The 20,610-nt window shown below is 47.1% G+C and overlaps 2 protein-coding genes across 2 annotated transcripts in view; one reads left to right on the top strand and one right to left on the bottom strand.

The window, feature by feature from the left end:
- Positions 1-18,304, top strand: part of LOC116982278 (probable histone-lysine N-methyltransferase PRDM7) — a 28,077-nt gene extending 9,773 nt beyond the window's left edge. Inside the window, exons 5-7 of the mRNA XM_033035552.1 lie at positions 4,434-4,732; positions 6,317-6,384; positions 18,106-18,304. Of these exons, the coding sequence (XP_032891443.1) occupies positions 4,434-4,732; positions 6,317-6,384; positions 18,106-18,304 (566 nt within the window). The remainder of the gene's footprint in view (positions 1-4,433; positions 4,733-6,316; positions 6,385-18,105) is intronic.
- The window catches only part of LOC116982168 (zinc finger protein 239-like), a 1,102,810-nt gene that overhangs the window by 725,637 nt on the left and 356,563 nt on the right, over positions 1-20,610 (bottom strand). The gene's annotated exons all lie outside the window — the stretch shown is intronic.

The following is a 20,610-nucleotide window of genomic DNA, read 5'->3' as shown; positions in this document are numbered from 1 at the left end:
GCCATGATCATATTGAATGGCGGTGCAGGCTCGAAGGGCCGAATGGCCTACTCCTGCACCTAATTTCTATGTTTCTATGAAAGCATCCAGCGAACCTGCCTCCACCGCCCTCTGAGGCAGAGAATTCCACCGACTCACAACTCTCTGTGAGAAAAAGTGTTTCCTCGCCTCTGTTCTAAATGACATACCCCTTATTCTTAAACTGTGGCCCCTGGTTCTGGACTCCCCCAACATCGGGAACATGTTTCCTGCCTCTAGCGTGTCCAAACCCTTAACAATCTTATATGTTTCAATGAGATACCCTTTCATCCTTCTAAACTCCATAGTGTACAATCCCAGCTGCTCCATTCTCTCAGCATATGACAGTCCTGCCACCGCTGGAATTTAGCCTTATAAGCCTATGCTGGGCTCCCTCAATAGCAAGAATGTCCTTCCTCAAATTAGGGGACCAAAACTGCACACAATACTCCAGGTGTGGTCTCACTAGGGCTCTGTTCAACTGCAGAAGGACCTCTTTGCTCCTATATTCGATTCCGTTGTTATAACGGCCAACATGCCATTCGCTTTCTTCACTGCCTGCTGTAGCTGCATGCTTACTTTCATAGACTGATGTACAAGGACCCCCAGATCCCGTTGTACTTCCCCTTTTCCCAACTTGACACCATTTAGATAGTAATCTGCCTTCCTGTTTTTGCTACCAAAGTGGATAACCGCACATTTATCCGCATTAAACTTCATCTGCCATGCATCTGCCCACTCCCCGAACCTGTCCAAGTCACCCTGCATTCTCATAGCAAATGTCCGTAGCGGGTCCGTAGGAATTCGTGGATGTCTCGTAGCGGCTCGTAATGGTAACGTTAGGTACTCAGGTCATCCGGTAACTCATGACCTTTTTTCATCCCTGTAAAAAATATCCACGAGTAAAAAAATACTTGTGGTGAAAATAAGTGTTACTTTTTATACCTACCGTTAGCATTACAAACCGCTATGAGACATCCACAATCTCCTACGGACCCGCTACGGATATTCTCTGAGTTCAAATCAGGGGAAAACTCAGGAGAACTCGTGAATTACCTCGTACAGTGGGACAGAGGCTTTAGCAAATTTGCAGATGACAGCAAATTTGCAGCTGGGTGGCAATGTGAACTGTGAAGAGGAAGCTGTGAGGCTGCAAGGTGACTTGGATAACGTGGGTGAGTGGGCAGGTACATGGCAGATGCAGTTTAATGTGGATAAATGTGAGATTATCCACTTTGGTCGCAAGAACAAGAAGGCAGATTATTATCTGAATGGTGTCAGATTAGGAAAAGTGCCAGGAAAAGGGGAAGTGCAATGAGACCTGGGTGTTCTTGTACACTGGTCACTGAAAGTAAGTATACAGGTACAGCAGGCAATGAAGAAAGCTAATAGCATGTTGACCTTCATAACAATAGACAATATGTGCAGGAGTAGGCCATTCGGCCCTTCGAGCCAGCACTGCCATGCACTGTGATCATAGCTGATCATCCACAATCTGTGCCCCATTCCTGCCTTCTCCCCATATCCCTTGAGTCCGCTATCTTTAAGAGTTTTATCTAACTCTCTCTTGAGAGCATCCAGAGACTTGGCTGCCACAGCATTCTGAGGCAGAGAATTCCAGATTCACAACTCACTGGGTGATAAGTTTAATGCGTATAAATGTGAAGCTATCCACTTTGGTAACAAAAACATAAAGGCAGATTACTATCTAAATGGCGTCAAGTTGGGAAAAGGGGAAGTACAACAGGATCTGGGGGTTCTTGTACATCACTCTATGAAAGTAAGCATGCAGGTACAGCAGGAAGTGAAGAAAGTGTATGGCATGTTGGCCTTTATAACAGGAGGAATCAAATATAGGAGCAAAGAGGTCCTTCTGTAGTTGTACAGAGCCCTAGTGAGACCACACCTGGAGTATTGTGTGCAGTTTTGGTCCCCTAATTTGAGGAAGGACTTTCTTGCTATTGAGGGAGTGCAGCGTAGGTTTACAAGGTTAATCCCTGGATGGCGGGACTGTCATATGCTAAGAGAATGGAGCAGTTGGGCTTGTACACTCTGGAGTTTAGAAGGATGAGAGGTGATCTCATTGAAACATATAAGATTGTTAAGGACTTGGACACGCTAGAGGCAGGAAACATGTTCCCGATGTTGGGGGAGTCCAGAACCAGGGGCCACAGTTTAAGAATAAGGAGTAAGGCATTTAGAATGGAGACAAGGAAACACTTTTTCTCACAGAGAGTTGTGAGTGGAATTCTTTGCCTCTGAGGGCGGTGGAGGCAGGTTCTCTGGATGCTTTCAAGAGAGAGCTAGATAGGGCTCTTAATAATAGCGGAGTCAGGGGATATGGGGAGAAGGCAGGAATGGGGTACTGATTGGGGATGATCAGCCATGATCACATTGAATGGCGGTGCTAGCTCGAAGGGCCGAATGGCCTATTCCTGCACCTATTGTTTATTGTCTAAATGGTTTTTCCTCATCTCCATTCTAAATGGCCTACACCTTATTCTTAAACTGGTTCTGGACTCCCCGAACATCGGGAACATGTTTCCTGCCGAGAGGATTTGAGTATAGTGGCAAAGAGGCCCTTCTGCAGTTATACAGGTCCCTGGTGAGACCATACCTGGAGTATTGTGTGCCGTTTTGCTTTCCTAATTGGAGAATGTTCAGTGAGTCCTGAACCAGGGGCCACAGTTTAAGAACAAGGGGTAGGCTATTTAAAACTGAGATAAGGAAAAACGTTTTCACCCAGAGTTGTGAATTTATGGAATTCTCTTCCTCAGAAGGCAGTGGCAGGCGACTCACTGGATGCATTCATGAGAGAGTTAAATAGAGCTCTGAGGCTAGAGGAGTCAAGGGATACGGGGAGAAGGCAGGAACGGGGTAGTGATTGTGGATAATCACCCTTGATCACATTGAATGTCTCGAAGGGCCAAATGGCCTACTCCTGCACCTATTGTCTATGTCTATGGTCTTAATTCATCTGCCTGGTTACAAATGCTTCATTAATTCACATAATAGACTTTTATCCTTCAACACACATTTCGTGTAGTTGACACCATGTACCCATGTTACCGTGAAACATACTCTCTGCATTACATCATGCTTGTTATTACTAAATTTAAAATGATACTCTGGTCATGATTTTTCTCTTGATGTTTATCAATGTCCAGACAGTTCAACACAGCTGCTATTTGGAATTAAATAGTGGCATCTTACCCCCAAGATATTCATGGTGACAGACAAACAAGTCGATCCGGGGGCGCTGTTCTGGCAGCAGCCATGTCAGCAGTGCGTCAGTTTTTTCAACTTTTTTTGTTTTTTTTGGCATGTTTTAAAGTGTGTAATTAATGTTTCTTTGTGTGTCTTGTGTGGGGGGGTGAGGGGGAAACCGCTTCGGTCGCCTCCTCCATGGAGGGGCGACTTTTTCCAGGTCGCCTCCCCCGTGGCCTAACATCAAGGATCGGCGCGGCCTTTCCCGGAGACGTGCCCGGGGCTTCAGCGGCGGGCGCAGCGCGGACTCTCGGCGTGGAGCGGGCGAGCCCTCGCTGGGGCTCGCCGGAGGGGAGCGCTCCGTTTCGCTGGCCCAAGGCAGCCGGCAGCCTGAAGTCGCAGCCTGACGCCGCGGTCTGCAGAGCTCCAGCTGGTGCGGCGTCTACAGCCCGGGATCCCTCGTGGGGGACCCGGGGGAAGAAGAAGCCATCACTGCCGGCCCGCGGCCAACTTCTACCGCGGGGCCAGCATGGACTTACCATCACCCCTGGAGGGGAGCTTCGACCGCCGGCCCTGCAGTCTACGGTGCTTCTGGCTGCGGCGGGGACTTTAAATCTTGACCGCCGGCCTGCGGCCTACAACAACTTAAAGCCGCGGTCTCCGGTGAGTAAGAGCCGATCCTGGACTGACTGGTCCTGTCCACGGGGGGGGGAAATGGAGGAGGACTGGCCAAATTTTTTGTGCCTTCCACCACAGTGGTGGAAGTGGTGGATGTTTGTGTTACATTTTGTGTGTTCTTTATTATTGTATTATTGTATCGCTGCTGACAACCCAATCCTTGCTGGGTCACTGCTCGTGCGGTCGACCGGTTGGTGCAGAGGGTAGCTTTGAATGTTTGTCTCTTCGTTGATTGTGTCCCTTTCTTTTTTTTAAAAAGCTACTGTAATGCGCCCTTTTAAATTGCCCCTCGGAGATGAATAAAGTGCTTGATTGATTGATTGATTGATGAAGGGATTCTTTACAGATTGTCCACTATTAACCTCTCACATTTTGAATGCTTCCTCAGAAGAGTAATCTTCTGCACAGCATCTGCATCATGGTAGTATTATATTCTGAGATACTTCTAAAAAGATAACATCTTTTGTGGATCATTGAGCATTTTCGGTACAAAGTCCAGCCACTTTCAATAATGCCAACACCCTGATTAGTTCTTAATTTTGCATTTTCTGTTTCAGTTTGTGAAGCCTGCGAGAATTTTTTTACTGAAGAATGCCCTGTGCATGGCCCACCAGTCTTTATGAAGGACACTGTCGTTGATTCCAATCACCCAGATAGAGCACGTTTAACTCTTCCAGAGAGTCTCAGCATTGCCACGTCCAAAATTCGTAAAGCTGGTCTTGGCGTCTGGAATGAAGGGAAGGTTATTCCCAGGGGCGTTCATTTTGGACCCTATGAAGGAGAGGTTTCAAATGAAGAAGAAGCTGTTGTCAGTGGGTATTCATGGATGGTAAGTGTCTCCAATAGTTAATCATGGAAAATACTCAGCAGGTTTGATAATATTTGTTGCTGAAAGATCATCCTGAAATGTGAGCTGTGTTTTATCCTGCACAGATGCTGCCTGACTTGCTGGGTATCTCCTGAATGCTCTGTTTTTAGTACAAATTATTTGTAGTTGAATTATTTTGCTAATCAGTCTAATCAGAGTCATCAAGTCAATAGTCAAGAGAGTTTTATTGTCATACTAGACTAAGTAGGACCCGTTGGGTCCCATGTTCACACGGGAGGGCTGGTCCCCAAATGCAATATCCCACCACTCACCTGATCCCCAACTCAACGACGGGAGCGTTCTGTAGCCGGGGGAGGGGGACGGCTTCATGGGGAGGTGGGGGTTGTGGAGGTAGGGGAGGGGGTGTATTTGGGAGAGGGGTGGTGTGTGTGGTAGGGGGGAGTGCGGGGGAGGGGAGTGTGGAGTAATGTGGGTTGGGAATGGGTGAGGGGAGGGTGGGGGATGTAGGGGAGGGAGAGTGGGGAAGTGGGTGTAGGGGAGCGAGGGTGGGGGGGTGTAGGGGAGGGGGGTGTGGGGGGGCTTGTGGGGGTAGGTGTGGGCCCCCACTCACAGAACACAGCCCCCGCTCCTTCAGCTTTATTCTCGCGGCCGGTGATTGATAGCGGGAGCCGGAAGGGGCGTTGCCGTCCTGGCAAATAACAGACGAAAAACGTTCCTAATATTTCACTGATCGGAACAAAATAATAATAATAATAATAATAATAATAATAATAATAAGAAGAAGAAGAAGAATATCTTTTATTGTCATTGCACATAAGCGCAACGAGATTTGGTATGCAGCTTCCATCCGATGTCATAACATAAATAACTAATAAAATTTAGATTTAGATATCCCGAGAACATGGATTGTAAAAAGAACAATAAAATAGTCAAAACAGTTCAAACAGACTAAAGTGCAGATGTGTCTGTGATACGTGACCATCCGAGGGAGACAGCCCATGGGGGTGGGGGGCACTCAGCAGGGCCGGTTCAGAACCGCTATAGCTCTGGGAATGAAGCTGTTCCTGAGTCTAGAGGTTTGGGCGTACAACAGAATATGTAAACATTGTACATAAACATAAAGTTTCTTACTGAAACAGTTCAAAGCTAACTGAAAAACAGTGATTCTCACTTCACTGCTCAGACTGGCATCCTCTCCTTCACCCAATCTCTGAGCTGAATCAGTTGCTCCATCTCTTTCCTGCTCTGCTGCCCCTCTTTCACCCTGATGTCTGACCTCCTTGTTTGAGAATGCATTGAACATTTCTGACCAGTAAGAAATCATTAGAACAGTGACATTATCAAAATTAAAGAACCTATTACAAGCCGACAAAGCTTGAAATTGTGCAAAATATTTATTATATTCTTAGAGTTTCTTTGTCGTGTGATTTCATTCGCAGGAATGTTGGAGTTCTCTGATATAAACGTGTAATCAAGTAAAATAGGTTAAGTGGTCGTTAGTTGAAGGCATAATACTGGCAACTGTGTAAGCTTCACCTTTGTTTTCTTTATCAATGTGTTTTTTTACTAAATATCTTTTTATAGATCAGTAAGGCAAACAATGACACTGAATACATTGATGCACAGGATGAATCTAAATCGAACTGGATGAGGTGAGGAAAGACTAATGCTGATCATAATAATAAGCAATAACTGGGTTATTTAAATAAGGAGACACAAGAGACTGCAGATGCTGGAATCTTGGACTAAAAGCAAAGTGTTAGAGGAACTCAGTGGGTCAGGCAGCATCTGTGCAGGGAATCGACACACAACGTTTCGGGTGGGACTTTTTCCAGACTGATGGAGTATAAGGGAATAAAGCTGGAAAAGGGAGGTGGGGCGGGACAAATCCAGGCAAGTGAGGGGACAGAGCGGATAAATGGGAAATATGGGACTCGGGGAAAGGAAATGTTCCATTTTCCTCATTATCCAGAATGAATCAGCACTCTATCTGGGAGATGCCTTCTCTGCCTCAACCAGCCTTTCTCCTTGGATCACTCCATGACCCACAACTCCTATCTCAAGCCTCATGCTCCTGGAATGTCTCCTGATGCTGCAAAACTTTGCATCAAATATTCAGCCTGTCATGTCTTGATCTGTTGCTGGGAGACTGATGCCACAGTTTAAAATCAGGTCTTGATGTTAAACTCTGTGGTATCTCCATGAAACCAGTATTCTAAGGGAAGAATAACTCACTTCACGCCACGCTACATCACAGCTGCTCCGTCTTTGTCTCCCTGTAAATAACACAGCCGGCATCTCCTGAAACTAAACTTTCCAGAGAGTCAGGTCAACAGTGTTGAATTGTTACACAATGAAATTCTAACTTCCTGCAGCGAAACAAGTCTGTTAACACAATAACATGCAGATCAATAGAAAGTCATCAATAATACAATAACAACAACAGTAATACTAGCCTAGCATAAAAACAGAAAATACTGGAAATACTGCGTAGTTCAGGCTGCATCTGTGGGAAGAGAAACAAAGTTCAAGTTTCCTTCCCGCCGACAAGGGAGGTGCTGTGGTAGTCTGACGCGCTGATCTCTACCAGGCTGAGGCCGGGCGCCAACTCTCAGACACCTCCTCCTACTTACCCCTGGACCATGACCCCACAGACGAGCACCAGGCCAGTATCTCAAACACTATCACTGGCTTCATCAACTCCGGCTCCCTGCCCTCCCAAGCCTCCAACCTCATCGTTCCCCAGCCCCGCACGGCCCGATTTTACCTTCTCCACAAAATCCACAATCCTGACTGTCCTGGCAAACCCATTGTTTCTGCCTGTTCGTGTCCCACCGAACCTATTTCCACATACCTCAACTCCATCCTATCCCTCCTGGTCAAATCCCTCCCTACCTATGTTCAAGACGCTTCACAGGCTCTTCGTCTTTTCCAGGCCCCCATCCCCTCATCTTCACCATGGATGTCCAGTCACTCTACACCTCCATCCCCCACCAGGAGGGTCTTAAAGCTCTCAGTTTCTTCCTCGACCGCAGAACCAACCAATCCCCGTCTATCGATACTCTCCTTCGCCTAGCGGAGCTGGTCCTTACCCTCAACAACTTTTCCTTTGACTCCTCCCATTTCCTTAAAAAACAAGGCGTAGCTATGGGCACGCGCATGGGGCCCCTGCTGTGCTGCCTCTTTGTAGGGTACGTCGAACAATCCTTGTTCGAGATGAACCGTGGCCCTATCCCCGAACTCTACCTCCCACTACATCGATGACTGCATTGGTGCTACCTCCTGCACCTATTCAGAACTAACTGACTTCATCCATTTCACCACTAGCTTCCATCTGGCACTCAAATTCACTTCGACCATTTCCGACATCTCCGTACCATTTCTTGACCTCACTATCTCCATCGCAGTTAGACGACCAGGGACCGACATCTACAAAAGTTTTTATAGATATGTGAAGAGAAAAAGATTAGTTAAAACAAATGTAGGTCCCTTGCAGTCAGAAACAGGTGAATTGATCATGGGGAACAAGGACATGGCAGACCAATTGAATAACTACTTTGGTTCTGTCTTCACTAAGGAAGACATAAATAATCTGCCGGAAATAGCAGGGGACCGGGGGTCAAATGAGATGGAGGAACTGAGTGAAATCAGGTTAGTCAGGAAGTGGTGTTAGATAAATTGAATGAATTAAAGGCCGATAAATCCCCAGGGCCAGATAGGCTGCATCCCAGAGTACTTAGGAAGCAGCCCCAGAAATAGTAGAAGCATTAGTGATAATTTTTCAAAACTCTTTAGATTCTGGAGCAGTTCCTGAGGATTGGAGGGTAGCTAATGTAACCCTACTTTTTAAAAAGGCAGGGAGAGAGAAAACGGGGAATTACAGACCAGTTAGTCTAACAGCAGTAGTGGGGAAATGCTAGAGTCAGTTATTAAAGATGGGATAGCAGCACATTTGGAAAGTGGTGAAATCATTGGACAATGTCAGCATGGATTTATGAAAGGTAAATCATGTCTGACGAATCTTATAGAATTTTTCGAGGATGTAACTAGTAGAGTGGATAAGGGAGAACTAGTGGATGTGTTATATCTGGACTTTCTGAAGGCTTTCGACAAGGTCCCACATAAGAGATTAGTATGCAAACTTAAAGCACTCAGTATTGGGGGTCCAGTATTGATGTGGATAGAGAACTGGCTGGCAGACAGGAAGCAAAGAGTAGGAATAAACGGGTCCTTTTCAAAATGGCAGGAAGTGATTAGTGGGGTACCGCAAGGCTCAGTGCTGGGACCCCAGCTATTTACAATATATATTAATGATTTGGACGAGGGAATTGAATGCAACATCTCCAAGTTTGCAGATGACACGAAGCTGGGGGGGGCAGTGTTAGCTGTGAGGAGGATGCTAGGAGGCTGCAAGGTGACTTGGATAGGTTGGGTGAGTAGGCAAATGCATGGCAGATGCAGTATAATGTGGATAAATGTGAGGTTATCCACCATGGTGGCAAAAACAGGAAAGTAGACTATTATCTGAATGGTGGCCAATTAGGAAAAGGGGAGATGCAACGAGACCTGGGTGTCATGGTACACCAGTCATTGAAAGTAGGCATGCAGGTGCAGCAGGCAGTGAAGAAAGCGAATGGTATGTTAGCATTCATAGCAAAAGGATTTGAGCATAGGGGCAGGGAGGTTCTTCTGCAGTTGTACAGGGCCTTGGTGAGACCACACCTGGAGTATTGTGTACAGTTTTGGTCTCCTAATCTGAGGAAAGGCATTCTTGCCATAGAGGGAGTACAGAGAAGGTTCACCAGACTGATTCCTAGGATGTCAGGACTTTCATATGAAGAAAGACTGGATAGACTCGGTTTGTACTCGCTAGAATTTAGAAGATTGAGGGGGGATCTATTGAAACTTACAAAATTCTTAAGGGGTTGGACAGGCTAAATGCAGGAAGATTGTTCCTGATGTTGGGGAAGTCCAGAACACGGGGTCACAGTTTAAGGATAAGAGGGAAGTCTTTTAGGACCGAGATGAGAAAAATATTTTTCACACAGAGAGTGGTGAATCTCTGGAATTCTCTGCCACAGAAGGAAGTTGCGGCCAGTTCATTGGCTATATTTAAGAGGGAGTTAGATGTGGCCCTTGTCGCTAAAGGGATCAGGGGGTATGGAGAGAAGGCAGGTACAGGATACTGAGTTGGATGATCAGCCATGATCATATTGAATGGCGGTGCAGGCTCGAAGGGCCGAATGGCCTACTCCTGCACCTATTTTCTATGTTTCTATAAACCCACTGACCCCTGGCTACCTGGATTACACTTCTTCCCACCCTGCTTCCTGTAAGGACTCCATCACCTACTCCCAATTCCTCCGACTACGCTGCATCTACACCCAGGATGAGGTGTTCCAAACCAGGGCATCGGAGATGTCCTCATTCTTTAGGGAACGGGGGTCCCCTCTTCGACTATAGATGAGGCTCTCACCAGGGTCTCTTCTACACCCCGTAACTCTGTTCTCATTCCCCATCCCCTCCACTCGTAACAAGGGCATAGTCCCCCTTGTTGTCACCTTTCACCAGGCATGTGCCGTCAGGGTGGGCAACGTAGGCACCGCCTACCCTGACTAAAATCATAAACTGGTAATGATTAAATATAAATAGTAAAGGCATGGGGGAATTATGCATATTTAAGAGATCGATCTCTTAGGTCGGCATCATTCTCCGTGCCTTTCATCAGCATCACTTGCAACACGTGAAGGTCTGTGCAGCCCACGTGCCATCAGCGCTGCTTCAAGCCGTCAATGACAAGCGGGGCTGAAGGCAGCAGAAATTCTGCCTTTGCTGGACTGCGCATGTGCAGCGCTAGTTTCTTGGCGGGGTTTTCAAATACGGATTGCCATTATCTTAAGTGTATCTTATGAAACAAAGAGAGAAGAATGGAGTTTGTGTACGGATAATGTGGTAAGTACATTTCTTGGTGCTTTATGTTTTTAAATACCATATTTCCCGGGGAGTGGGGGTGGTGAGAGAGCTCCTTTCACAGTGTTTGGGGAGTCTGGCCCGGGGTAAAGTTGCAGGGAAGGCACGAATGTTGTGAAGGAGGGGGTCGGGATCATGCCACTTGTGACGCTCCTTGCACGGAGCCAACGCATTGAGGCCGGGGAGGGAAGCAGCTCAGGTGGCTGTGAGTGGCCGCCGGGCCGGACAGTGGAACCGGCCGCCACCTCAGCGCCTTCTGCCGGCCCAAGCTCACCTCTGGCATCTCTCCGTCTAAAAACCTCTCTCCTGCCGCTCGCCGGCCTCACTCATGTCAGCCGCTTCCCGCAAATCCTTCAATTCCGACAGCATGATTGAGGTTACTCGGCTGTGGGGATTTAAGGATTTGCTGAAGCGGCTGACATGAGCGAAGTCGGCGAGCTGCAGGTGAGAGATGTTCAGACGGAGAGCACTGCTAGAGGTGAGCGGGCCGGCAGACGGAGCTGAAGTGGCGGCCAGTTCTGCTGTAGGGTCCCGGCGGCCGCTCGCAGCTCCCCGAGCTGCTTCTATCCCCGGCTACAAAGCGGGGGCTCTGCTACCGGAGCGCCGGATCAGCGGTGAGTGAGTGAGTTACTGGCATTATCCTCGACCCCCTCCTTCTCAACGCTCCTGCCCTCCCCACAACTTTAACCCCTGTCACAGACTCTCCACACGCTGTGAAAGGAACACTCGCCCCAATTGGTCCCTTGAACAAGTGTTGTCATTCAATAAGATGACAAGGGTCCTGAACTTAAAGAAAGGTGACTTTGAGGGTATGAGACGTGAATTGGCCAAGATAGACTGGCAAATGATTCTTAAAGGGTTGACGGTGGATATGCAATGGTAGGCATTTAAAAACTGCATGGATGAACTACAACAAGTGTTCATCCCAGTTGGGAAAAATAATAAATCAGGGAAGGTAGTGCATCCATGGATAACAAGGGAAATCAGGGATAGTATCAAAACAAAAGATGAAGCGTACAAATTAGCCAGAAAAAGCAGCCTACCAGAGGACTGGGAGAAATTCAGAGTCCAGCAGAGGAGGACAAAGGGCTTAATTAGGAAAGGGAAATTAGATTAAGAAAGTAAACTGGCAGGGAACATAAAAACTGACTGCAAAAGTTTTTATAGATATGTGAAGAGGAAAAGATTAGTTAAAACAAATGTCGGTCCCTTGCAGTCAGAAACAGGCGAATTGATCATGGGGAACAAGGACATGGCAGACCAATTGAATAACTACTTTGGTTCTGTCTTCACTAAGGAAGACAAATAATCTGCTGGAAATAGCAAGGGACCAGGGGTTAAATGAGATGGAGGAACTGAGTGAAATCCAGGTTAGCCGGGAAGTGGTGTTAGGCACATTCAATGGATTAAAGGCCGATAAATCCACAGGGCCAGATAAGTTGCATCCCAGAGTACTTAAGGAAGTAGCTGCAGAAATAGTGGATGCATTAGTGATCATTTTTCTAAACTCTTTTGATTCTGGAGTAGTTCCTGAGGACTGGAGGGTAACTAATGTAACCCCACTTTTTAAAAAGGGAGGGAGAGAGAAAACGGGGAATTACAGACCAGTTAGTTTAACATCGGTGGTGGGGAAACTGCTAGAGTCAGTTATTAAAGATGGGATAGCAGCACATTTGGAAAGTGGTGAAATCATTGGACAAAGTCAGCATGGATTTATGAAAGGTAAATCATGTCTGACGAATCTTATAGAATTTTTCGAGGATGTAACTAGTAGAGTGGATAAGGGAGAACTAGTGGGAGTGTTGTATCTGGATTTTCAGAAGGCTTTCGACAAGGTCCCACATAAGAGATTAGTATACAAACTTAAAGCACATGGTATTGGGGGTTCAGTATTGATGTGGATAGAGAACTGGCTGGCAAACAGGAAGCAAAGAGTAGGAGTAAACGGGTCCTTTTCAGAATGACAGGCAGTGACTAGTGGGGTACCGCAAGGCTCAGTGCTGGGACATATATATTAATGATCTGGATGAGAGAATTGAATGCAACATCACCAAGTTTGCGGATGACACGAAGCTGGGGGGCAGTGTTAGCTGTGAGGAGGATGCTAGGCGGCTGTAAGGTGACTTGGATAGGCTGGGTGAGTGGGCAAATGCATGGCAGATGCAGTATAATGTGGATAAATGTGAGGTAATCCACTTTGGTGGCAAAAACAGGAAAGTAGACTATTATCTGAATGGTGGCCAGTTAGGAAAAGAGGAGATGCAACTAGACCTAGCAAAAGGATTTGAGTATAAGAGCAGGGACGTTCTACTGCAGTTGTACAGGGTCTTCGTGAGACCACAACTGGAGTATTGCGTACAGCTTTGGTCTCCTAATCTGAGGAAAGACATTCTTGCCATAGAGGGATTACAGGGAAGGTTCACCAGACTGATTCCTGGGATGTCAGGACTTTCATATGAAGAAAGACTGGATAGACTCGGCTTGTACACGCTTGAATTCAGAAGATTGAGGGGGGATCTTATAGAAACTTACAAAATTGTTACGGTCTTGAACAGGCTAGATGCAGGAAGATTATTCCCGATGTTGGGGATGTCCAGAACTAGGGGTCACAGTTTAAGGATAAGAGGGAAGTATTTTAGGACCGTGATGAGAAAATCATTTTTTACACAGAGAGTGGTGAATCTGGAATTCTCTGCCACAGAAGGTAGTTGAGGCCAGTTCATTGGCTATATTTAAGAGGGAGTTAGATGCGGCCCTTGTGGCTAAAGGGATCAGGGGGATGGAGAGAAGGCAGGTACAGGATACTGAGTTGGATGATCAGCCATGATCATGTTGAATGGCGGCGCAGGCTCGAAGGGCCGAATGGCCTACTCCTGCACCTATATTCTATGTTTCTATGACAACTGATTCAACTTGTCCCAGTGTGACAATAGACAATAGGTGCAGGAGTAGGCCATTCGGCCCTTGGAGCCAGCACCGCTGCTCCTGTTTTCCCCACCATCTCTCCACCTGCCATCACCCTTCACCCCCCACCCATTCAGTAATTCAGAATAAAGGAGACTTGGAAGCCTTGGGCAAATTGAATTGCTACTGTCTTTATTTTTATTTTTTATTTTTACGGAGAGAACAATCTGCGCATGCGCAGTTTAAGGTTATTTTTCAAAGTCGACTGACGGCCTAACCTGAGTAATCACTCACGTCACATGCCTTCCTTCCACCCTACCAGCCGTCACGTACAACAAATAATCCTCCGTCATATTCACCACCTCCAACGTGACCCCACCACTCGCCACATTTTCCCATCTCCTCCCCTGCCTGCTTTCCGCAGAGACCGCTCCCTCCGTAACTCCCTGGTCAAATCGTCCCTTCCCACCCGAACCACTCCCTCTCCTGGCACTTTCCCTTGCAACCGCAAGAAATGCTACACTTGTCACTTTACCTCCCCCCTTGACTCCATTCACGGACCTAAACAGTCTTTCCAGGTGTGGCAGAGGTTCACCTGCACCTCCTCCAACCTCATCTATTGCATCCGCTGCTCTAGGTGTCAACTGCTCTACATCGGTGAGACCAAGCGTAAGCTTGGCGATCGCTTCGCCCAACACCTCCGCTCGGTCCGCAATAATCAACCTGATCTCCTGGTGGCTCAGTACTTCAACTCCCCCTCCCATTCCCAATCCGACCTCTCTGTCCTGGGCCTCCTCCATGGCCAAAGTGAGGACCACCGCAAATTGGAGGAGAAGCAACTCATATTTTGTTTGGGCAGTTTACACCCCAGCGGTATGAACATTGACTTCTCCAATATCAGGTAGTTCTTACTTTCACCTCCCCTTCTCAGCTCTCCCTCAGCCCACTGGCTCCACCTCTTCCTTTCTTCTTCCCGCCCCCCCCACACTCACATCAGTCTGCAGAAGGGTTTCGGCCCAAAAACATTGCCTATTTCCTTCGCTCCATAGATGCTGCTTCACCCGCTGAGTTTCACCAGCAACCATGTTTCACTGATCGCCACAACATCATACTTCCAGGTGTCAATCCAGGCTCTAAGTTCATCCACCTTTCTTACAATGCTCCTAGCATTAAAATATACACATTTAAGAAACCCACCCTCTCTTATTCTCTGTTTATTGTCTTTTTCTTCTCTCTCCCCTACATTTTGGGTCAGAGTGCTACCATTCTCTGCCTCCTGCCTCACACACTGACTGCTAGCTTTCCCAATTTGAGTCCCTCCCCCCAACCATACTAGTTTAAAGTCTCCCCAGTAGCCTTTGCAAATCTCCCCGCCAGGATATTGGTCCCCCTCGAGTTCAAGTGCAACCCGTCCTTTCTGTACAGGTCGCACCTTCCCCAAAAGAGGTCCCAATGATCCAGAAACTTGAATCCATACCCACTGCACCAGTCCCTCATCCACTCATTTATCCTCCACCTTGCTCCATTCCTACTCTCACTGTCGCGTGGCACAGGCAGTAATCCTGAGATTGTTACCTTTGATCCTGGAAACTAAATATTCCAGGATTTCGTTGCTTCAGGTGTGATAGAATTGGAGGGGCAAGAGGTGGAGGTGTTGCATTGCTTATCAGGGAAGATATTACAGCAGTGCTTTGGCAGGATAGATTAGAGGGCTCGTCTAGGGAGGCTATTTGGGTGGAACTGAGAAATGGGAAAGGGGTAGCAACACTTATAGGGGTGTATTATAGACCGCCAAATGGGGAGCGAGAATTGGAAGAGCAAATATGTAAGGAGATTGCAGATATTAGTAGTAAGCACAAGGTAGTGATTGTGGGAGATTTCAATTGTCCACACATAGACTGGGAAACACATTCTGTAAATGGGCTGGATGGGTTGGAGTTTGTAAAATGTGTGCAGGATAGTTTTTTGCAGCAATACATAGAAGTACCTACTAGAGAAGGGGCGGTGCTGGACCTCCTGTTAGGAAATGAGACGGGTCAGGTGGCAGAGGTATGCGTTGGGGAACAGTTCGGGACCAGTGATCACAATACCATTAGTTTCAATATAATTATGGAGAGGGTCAGAACTGGACCTAGGGTTGAGATTTTTGATTGGAGAAAGGCTAACTTTGAGGAGATGCGAAAGGATTTAAAAGGAGTAAATTGGGACATTTTGTTTTATGGGAAAGATGTGGAAGAGAAATGGAGTACATTTAAAGGTGACATTTTAAGAGTACAGAATCTTTATGTCCCTGTTCGGTTGAAAGGAAATAGTAAAAATCGGAAAGAGCCATGGTTTTCAAGGGAAATTGGACACTTGGTTCGGAAAAAGAGGGTGATCTACAATAATTATAGGCAGCATGGAGTAAATGAGGTGCTTGAGGAGTATAAAGAATGTAAAAAGAATCTTAAGAAAGAAATTAGAAAAGCTAAAAGAAGATATGAGGTTGCTTTGGCAAGTAAGGTGAAAGTAAACCCAAAGGGTTTCTACAGCTATATTAATAGCAAAAGGATAACGAGGGATAAAATTGGTCCATTAGAGAGTCAGAGTGGACGGCTATCTGCAGAGCCAAAAGAGATGGGGGAGATATTGAACAATTTATTTTCTTCGGTATTCACCAAGGAGAAGGATAGTGAATTATGTGAGGTAAGGGAAACAAGTAGAGTAGCTATGGAAACTATGAGATTCAAAGAAGAGGAAGTACTGACACTTTTGAGAAATATAAAAGTGGATAAGTCTCCAGGTCCGGACAGGATATTCCCTAGGACATTGAGGGAAGTTAGTGTAGAAATAGCAGGGGCTATGACAGAAATATTTCAAATGTCATTAGAAACGGGAATAGTGCCGGAGGATTGGCGTACTGCGCATGTTGTTCCATTGTTTAAAAAGGGGTCTAAGAGTAAACCTAGCAATTATAGACCTGTTAGTTTGACGTCAGTGGTGGGCAAATTAATGGAAAGGATACTTAGAGATAATATATATAAGCATCTGGATAAACAGGGTCTGATTAGGAACAGTCAACATGGATTTGTGCCTGGAAGGTCATGTTTGACTAATTTTCTTGAATTTTTTGAAGAGGTTACTCGGGAAATTGATGAGGGTAAAGCAGTGGATGTTGTATATATGGACTTCAGTAAGGACTTTGACAAGGTTCCTCATGGAAGGTTGGTTAAGAAGGTTCAATGGTTGGGTATTAATGGTGGAGTAGCAAGATGGATTCAACAGTGGCTGAATGGGAGATGCCAGAGAGTAATGGTGGATGGTTGTTTGTCAGGTTGGAGGCCAGTGACTAGTGGGGTGCCACAGGGATCTGTGTTGGGTCCACTGTTGTTTGTCATGTACATCAATGATCTGGATGATGGTGTGGTAAATTGGATTAGTAAGTATGCAGATGATACTAAGATAGGTGGGGTTGTGGATAATGAAGTAGATTTTCAAAGTCTACAGAGAGATTTATGCCAGTTGGAAGAGTGGTCTGAAAGATGGCAGATGGAGTTTAATGCTGATAAGTGTGAGGTGCTATATCTTGGCAGGACAAATCAAAATAGGACGTACATGGTAAATGGTAGGGAATTGAAGAATGCAGGTGAACAGAGGGATCTGGGAATAACTGTGCACAGTTCCCTGAAAGTGGAATCTCATGTAGATAGGGTGGTAAAGAAAGCTTTTGGTGTGCTGGCCTTTATAAATCAGAGCATTGAGTATAGAAGTTGGGATGTAATGTTAAAATTGTACAAGGCATTGGTGAGGCCAATTCTGGAGTATGGGGTACAATTTTGGTCGCCTAATGATAGGAAGGATGTCAACAAAATAGAGAGAGTATAGAGGAGATTTACTAGAATGTTGCCTGGGTTTCAGCAACTAAGTTACAGAGAAAGGTTGAACAAGTTAGGGCTTTATTCTTTGGAGCGCAGAAGGTTAAGGGGGGACTTGATAGAGGTCTTTAAAATGATGAGAGGGATAGACAGAGTTGACGTGGATAAGCTTTTCCCACTGAGAGTAGGGAAGATTCAAACAAGGGGACATGACTTGAGAATTAAGGGACAGAAGTTTAGGGGTAACATGAGGGGGAACTTCTTTACTCAGAGAGTGGTAGCTGTGTGGAATGAGCTTCCAGTGGAAGGTGGTGGAGGCAGGTTCGTTTTTATCATTTAAAAATAAATTGGATAGTTATATGGACGGGAAAGGAATGGAGGGTTATGGTCTGAGCGCAGGTATATGGGACTAGGGGAGAATACGTGTTCGGCACGGACTAGAAGGGTCGAGATGGCCTGTTTCCGTGCTGTAATTGTTATATGGTTATTATATGGTTAAAGGGTGTTCGATATTTAAGCTTGAATTTGGGCCATGGCTGGGGACATCTGTCATTCTACAGACTTTATTAATATACTTTACATTCTGTGTTCACTTATAATTGTAAGTGACTGTTGTCCCCTCTATCTCTGCTTGTTGTGTGCCAGATTTGTCAACTGTGCCAGAAATGAGGAGGAACAGAACCTTGTTGCCTTCCAGCACCGGGGCAACATTTACTACAGGACCTGCAAGCCGGTTCCTCCTCACTGCGAGTTGCTGGTCTGGTACGGTGATGAATATGCCAAGGAGCTGGGAATCACATGGACCACAATGTGGATGTCAAACCAAGACCCAAAATGTGAGTGAGGATTCTGCACAAATCGGGGAACTGCAGGCAAACTTGAATTGTGTGGGAAGGAACTGCAGATGCCGGTTTAAACCAAAGATAGACACAAAATGCTGGAGTAACTCAGCGGGACAGGCAGTATCTCTGGAGAGAAGGAATGGGTGACGTTTTGGGTCCAGACCCTTCTTCAGACTAGTTAGGGAAAAGGGAAACGAGAGATATAGACGATGATGTAGAGAGATAAAGAACAATGAATGAAAGATGTGCAAAAAAGTAAGGAAACGGGCCATTGTTTGCTGTTTGTTGGGTGAAAACGAGAAACTGGTGCGACTTGGGTGGGGGAGGGATAGAGGGAGAGGGAATGCCGGGGTTACTTGAAGTTAGAGAAATCAATATTCATACCACTGGGCTGTAAGTTGCCCAAGAGAAATATGAGATGCTGTTCCTCCAATTTGTGTTTAACCTCACTCTGACAATGGAGGAGACCTAGGACAGAAAGGTCAGTGTGGGAATGGGAAGGAGAATTAAAGTGTTTAGCAACCAGGAGATCAGTTAGATTCAGGCGGACTGAGTGAAGGTGTTCAGCTAAACGATCGCCCCGTGTATGTTTGGTCTCGCCGATGTAAAAAAGTCCACATCTTGAACAACGGAGACAGTAGATGAGGTTGGAGGAGGTGCAAGTGAACCTTTGCCTAATCTGAAAGGACTGTTGAGGTGCCTGGACAGATTCAAGGGAGGAGGTATAGGGGTAAATATTGCATCTCCTGCAGGGGAAGGTACCTGGGGAGGGGGTGGTTTGGGTGGGGAGGGACCAGTTAACCAGGGAGTTGCGGAGGAAACGGTTTCTGCGGAAGGTGGAAAGGGGTGGAGATGGGAAGACGTGACTAGTGGTTGGATACTGTTGGAGCTGGCGTAAATATCGCAGGATTATGTGTTGTATGTGAGGGCTGATGGGGTGAATGGTAAGGACTAGCGGGACTCTGTCTCTGTTGCGAATAGGGAGAGGGGGAGGAAGGGCAGAGCTGTGGGGTACCGAGGAAACACGAGTGAGGGCCTCATCTATGATGGGAGAGGGGAACCCTCATTCTCTAAAGCAGGGCTCTCCAAACTATGGCCCACGGGCCACATCCGGCCCGTCACGAGATTTTATCCGGCCCGCAGCAAGCTCTGAACACATTCTGTATGGCGGCTATTTAGCGGGTTCTGTGGTAGCGCAGCTTTAGAGATACAGCACGGAAACAGGCCCTTCGGCCCATCGAAGCGATGCCCGTACACACTAGCACTATCCTACACACACTGGGGACAAATTCAATGAACCTGTAAACGTGGAGTGTGGGAGGAAACCAGAGCACCCGGAGAAAACCCACGCAGGTACAAACTGTGTACAGACAGCACTCGTAGTCAGGATGGAACCCGGGTCTCTGGCGCTGTGATGCAGCGACTCTCCCGCTGCTCCTGTGTTGTGGGGGCAAGTTGTGTGGGGTGGTAGCGTGGGGTGGGGAGTGGAGCGAGGGGGAGGGGGTGAAGCTAGTTGGCGGCAGGGTCGGTCTGTAGCGGACTCCCCCCGTGAGGGTGACCCCGTGAACAGCTCCCGCTCCAGGGAGACAAACTGACCTGGACCCTTTGACCGGGTCTCCACCCACACATGCTGGAGTGGCCAGGGGAATCCTCCCTCCTTCCCTCCCCTGCCCTTCTTTCTCTCTCTCTGTCTCTCTGTCTCTCTGTCTCTCCGTCTCTCCGTCTCTCCGTCTCTCCGTCTCTCCGTCTCTCCGTCTCTCCGTCTCTCCGTCTCTCTCTGTCTCTCTCTGTCTCTCTCTGTCTCTGTCTCTCTCTCTGTCTCTGTTCCTCTCTCTGCCTCTCTCTCTGTCCCTCTCTCTGTCCCTCTCTCTGTCTCTGTCTCTGTCTCTGTCTCTGTCTCTGTCTCTGTCTCTGTCTCTGTCTCTGTCTCTGTCTCTGTCTGTCTCTGTCTCTCTGTCTGTCTGTCTGTCTGTCTGTCTGTCTTTCTCTCTCTCTCTCTCTGTCTCCCTGTCTCTGTCTCTCTCTCCCTCCCCCGCCTCTCCCCCTCTCTCTCTACTCTCTCCCCTTTCACCCTCTCTCTTTCACTGATCTCACCCCCCTCATCACACTCCCCCCTCCTCTCCTCCCTAACACCATCTCTCCCCTCTCTCTCTCACCTCTCTATCTCTCTCTCCCAACGTCTCTCTCCCTCTCCCTCTCTCCCAGTCTCTACCCCTCCCTCTCGCCCCCTTTCGCACCCCCTCTCCCTCATCTCACTTTCTCTCGCTTCCCTTCTCTCTCTCTCTCTCCCCCACACTCTCTCTCCCTC

The sequence above is a fragment of the Amblyraja radiata genome, chromosome 16 (assembly GCF_010909765.2).
Source record: "Amblyraja radiata isolate CabotCenter1 chromosome 16, sAmbRad1.1.pri, whole genome shotgun sequence".
Lineage (NCBI taxonomy): Eukaryota > Metazoa > Chordata > Chondrichthyes > Rajiformes > Rajidae > Amblyraja > Amblyraja radiata.
The sequence above is the reverse complement of the archived record's forward strand: the minus strand, read 5'-3'. Positions and strand labels throughout refer to the sequence as shown.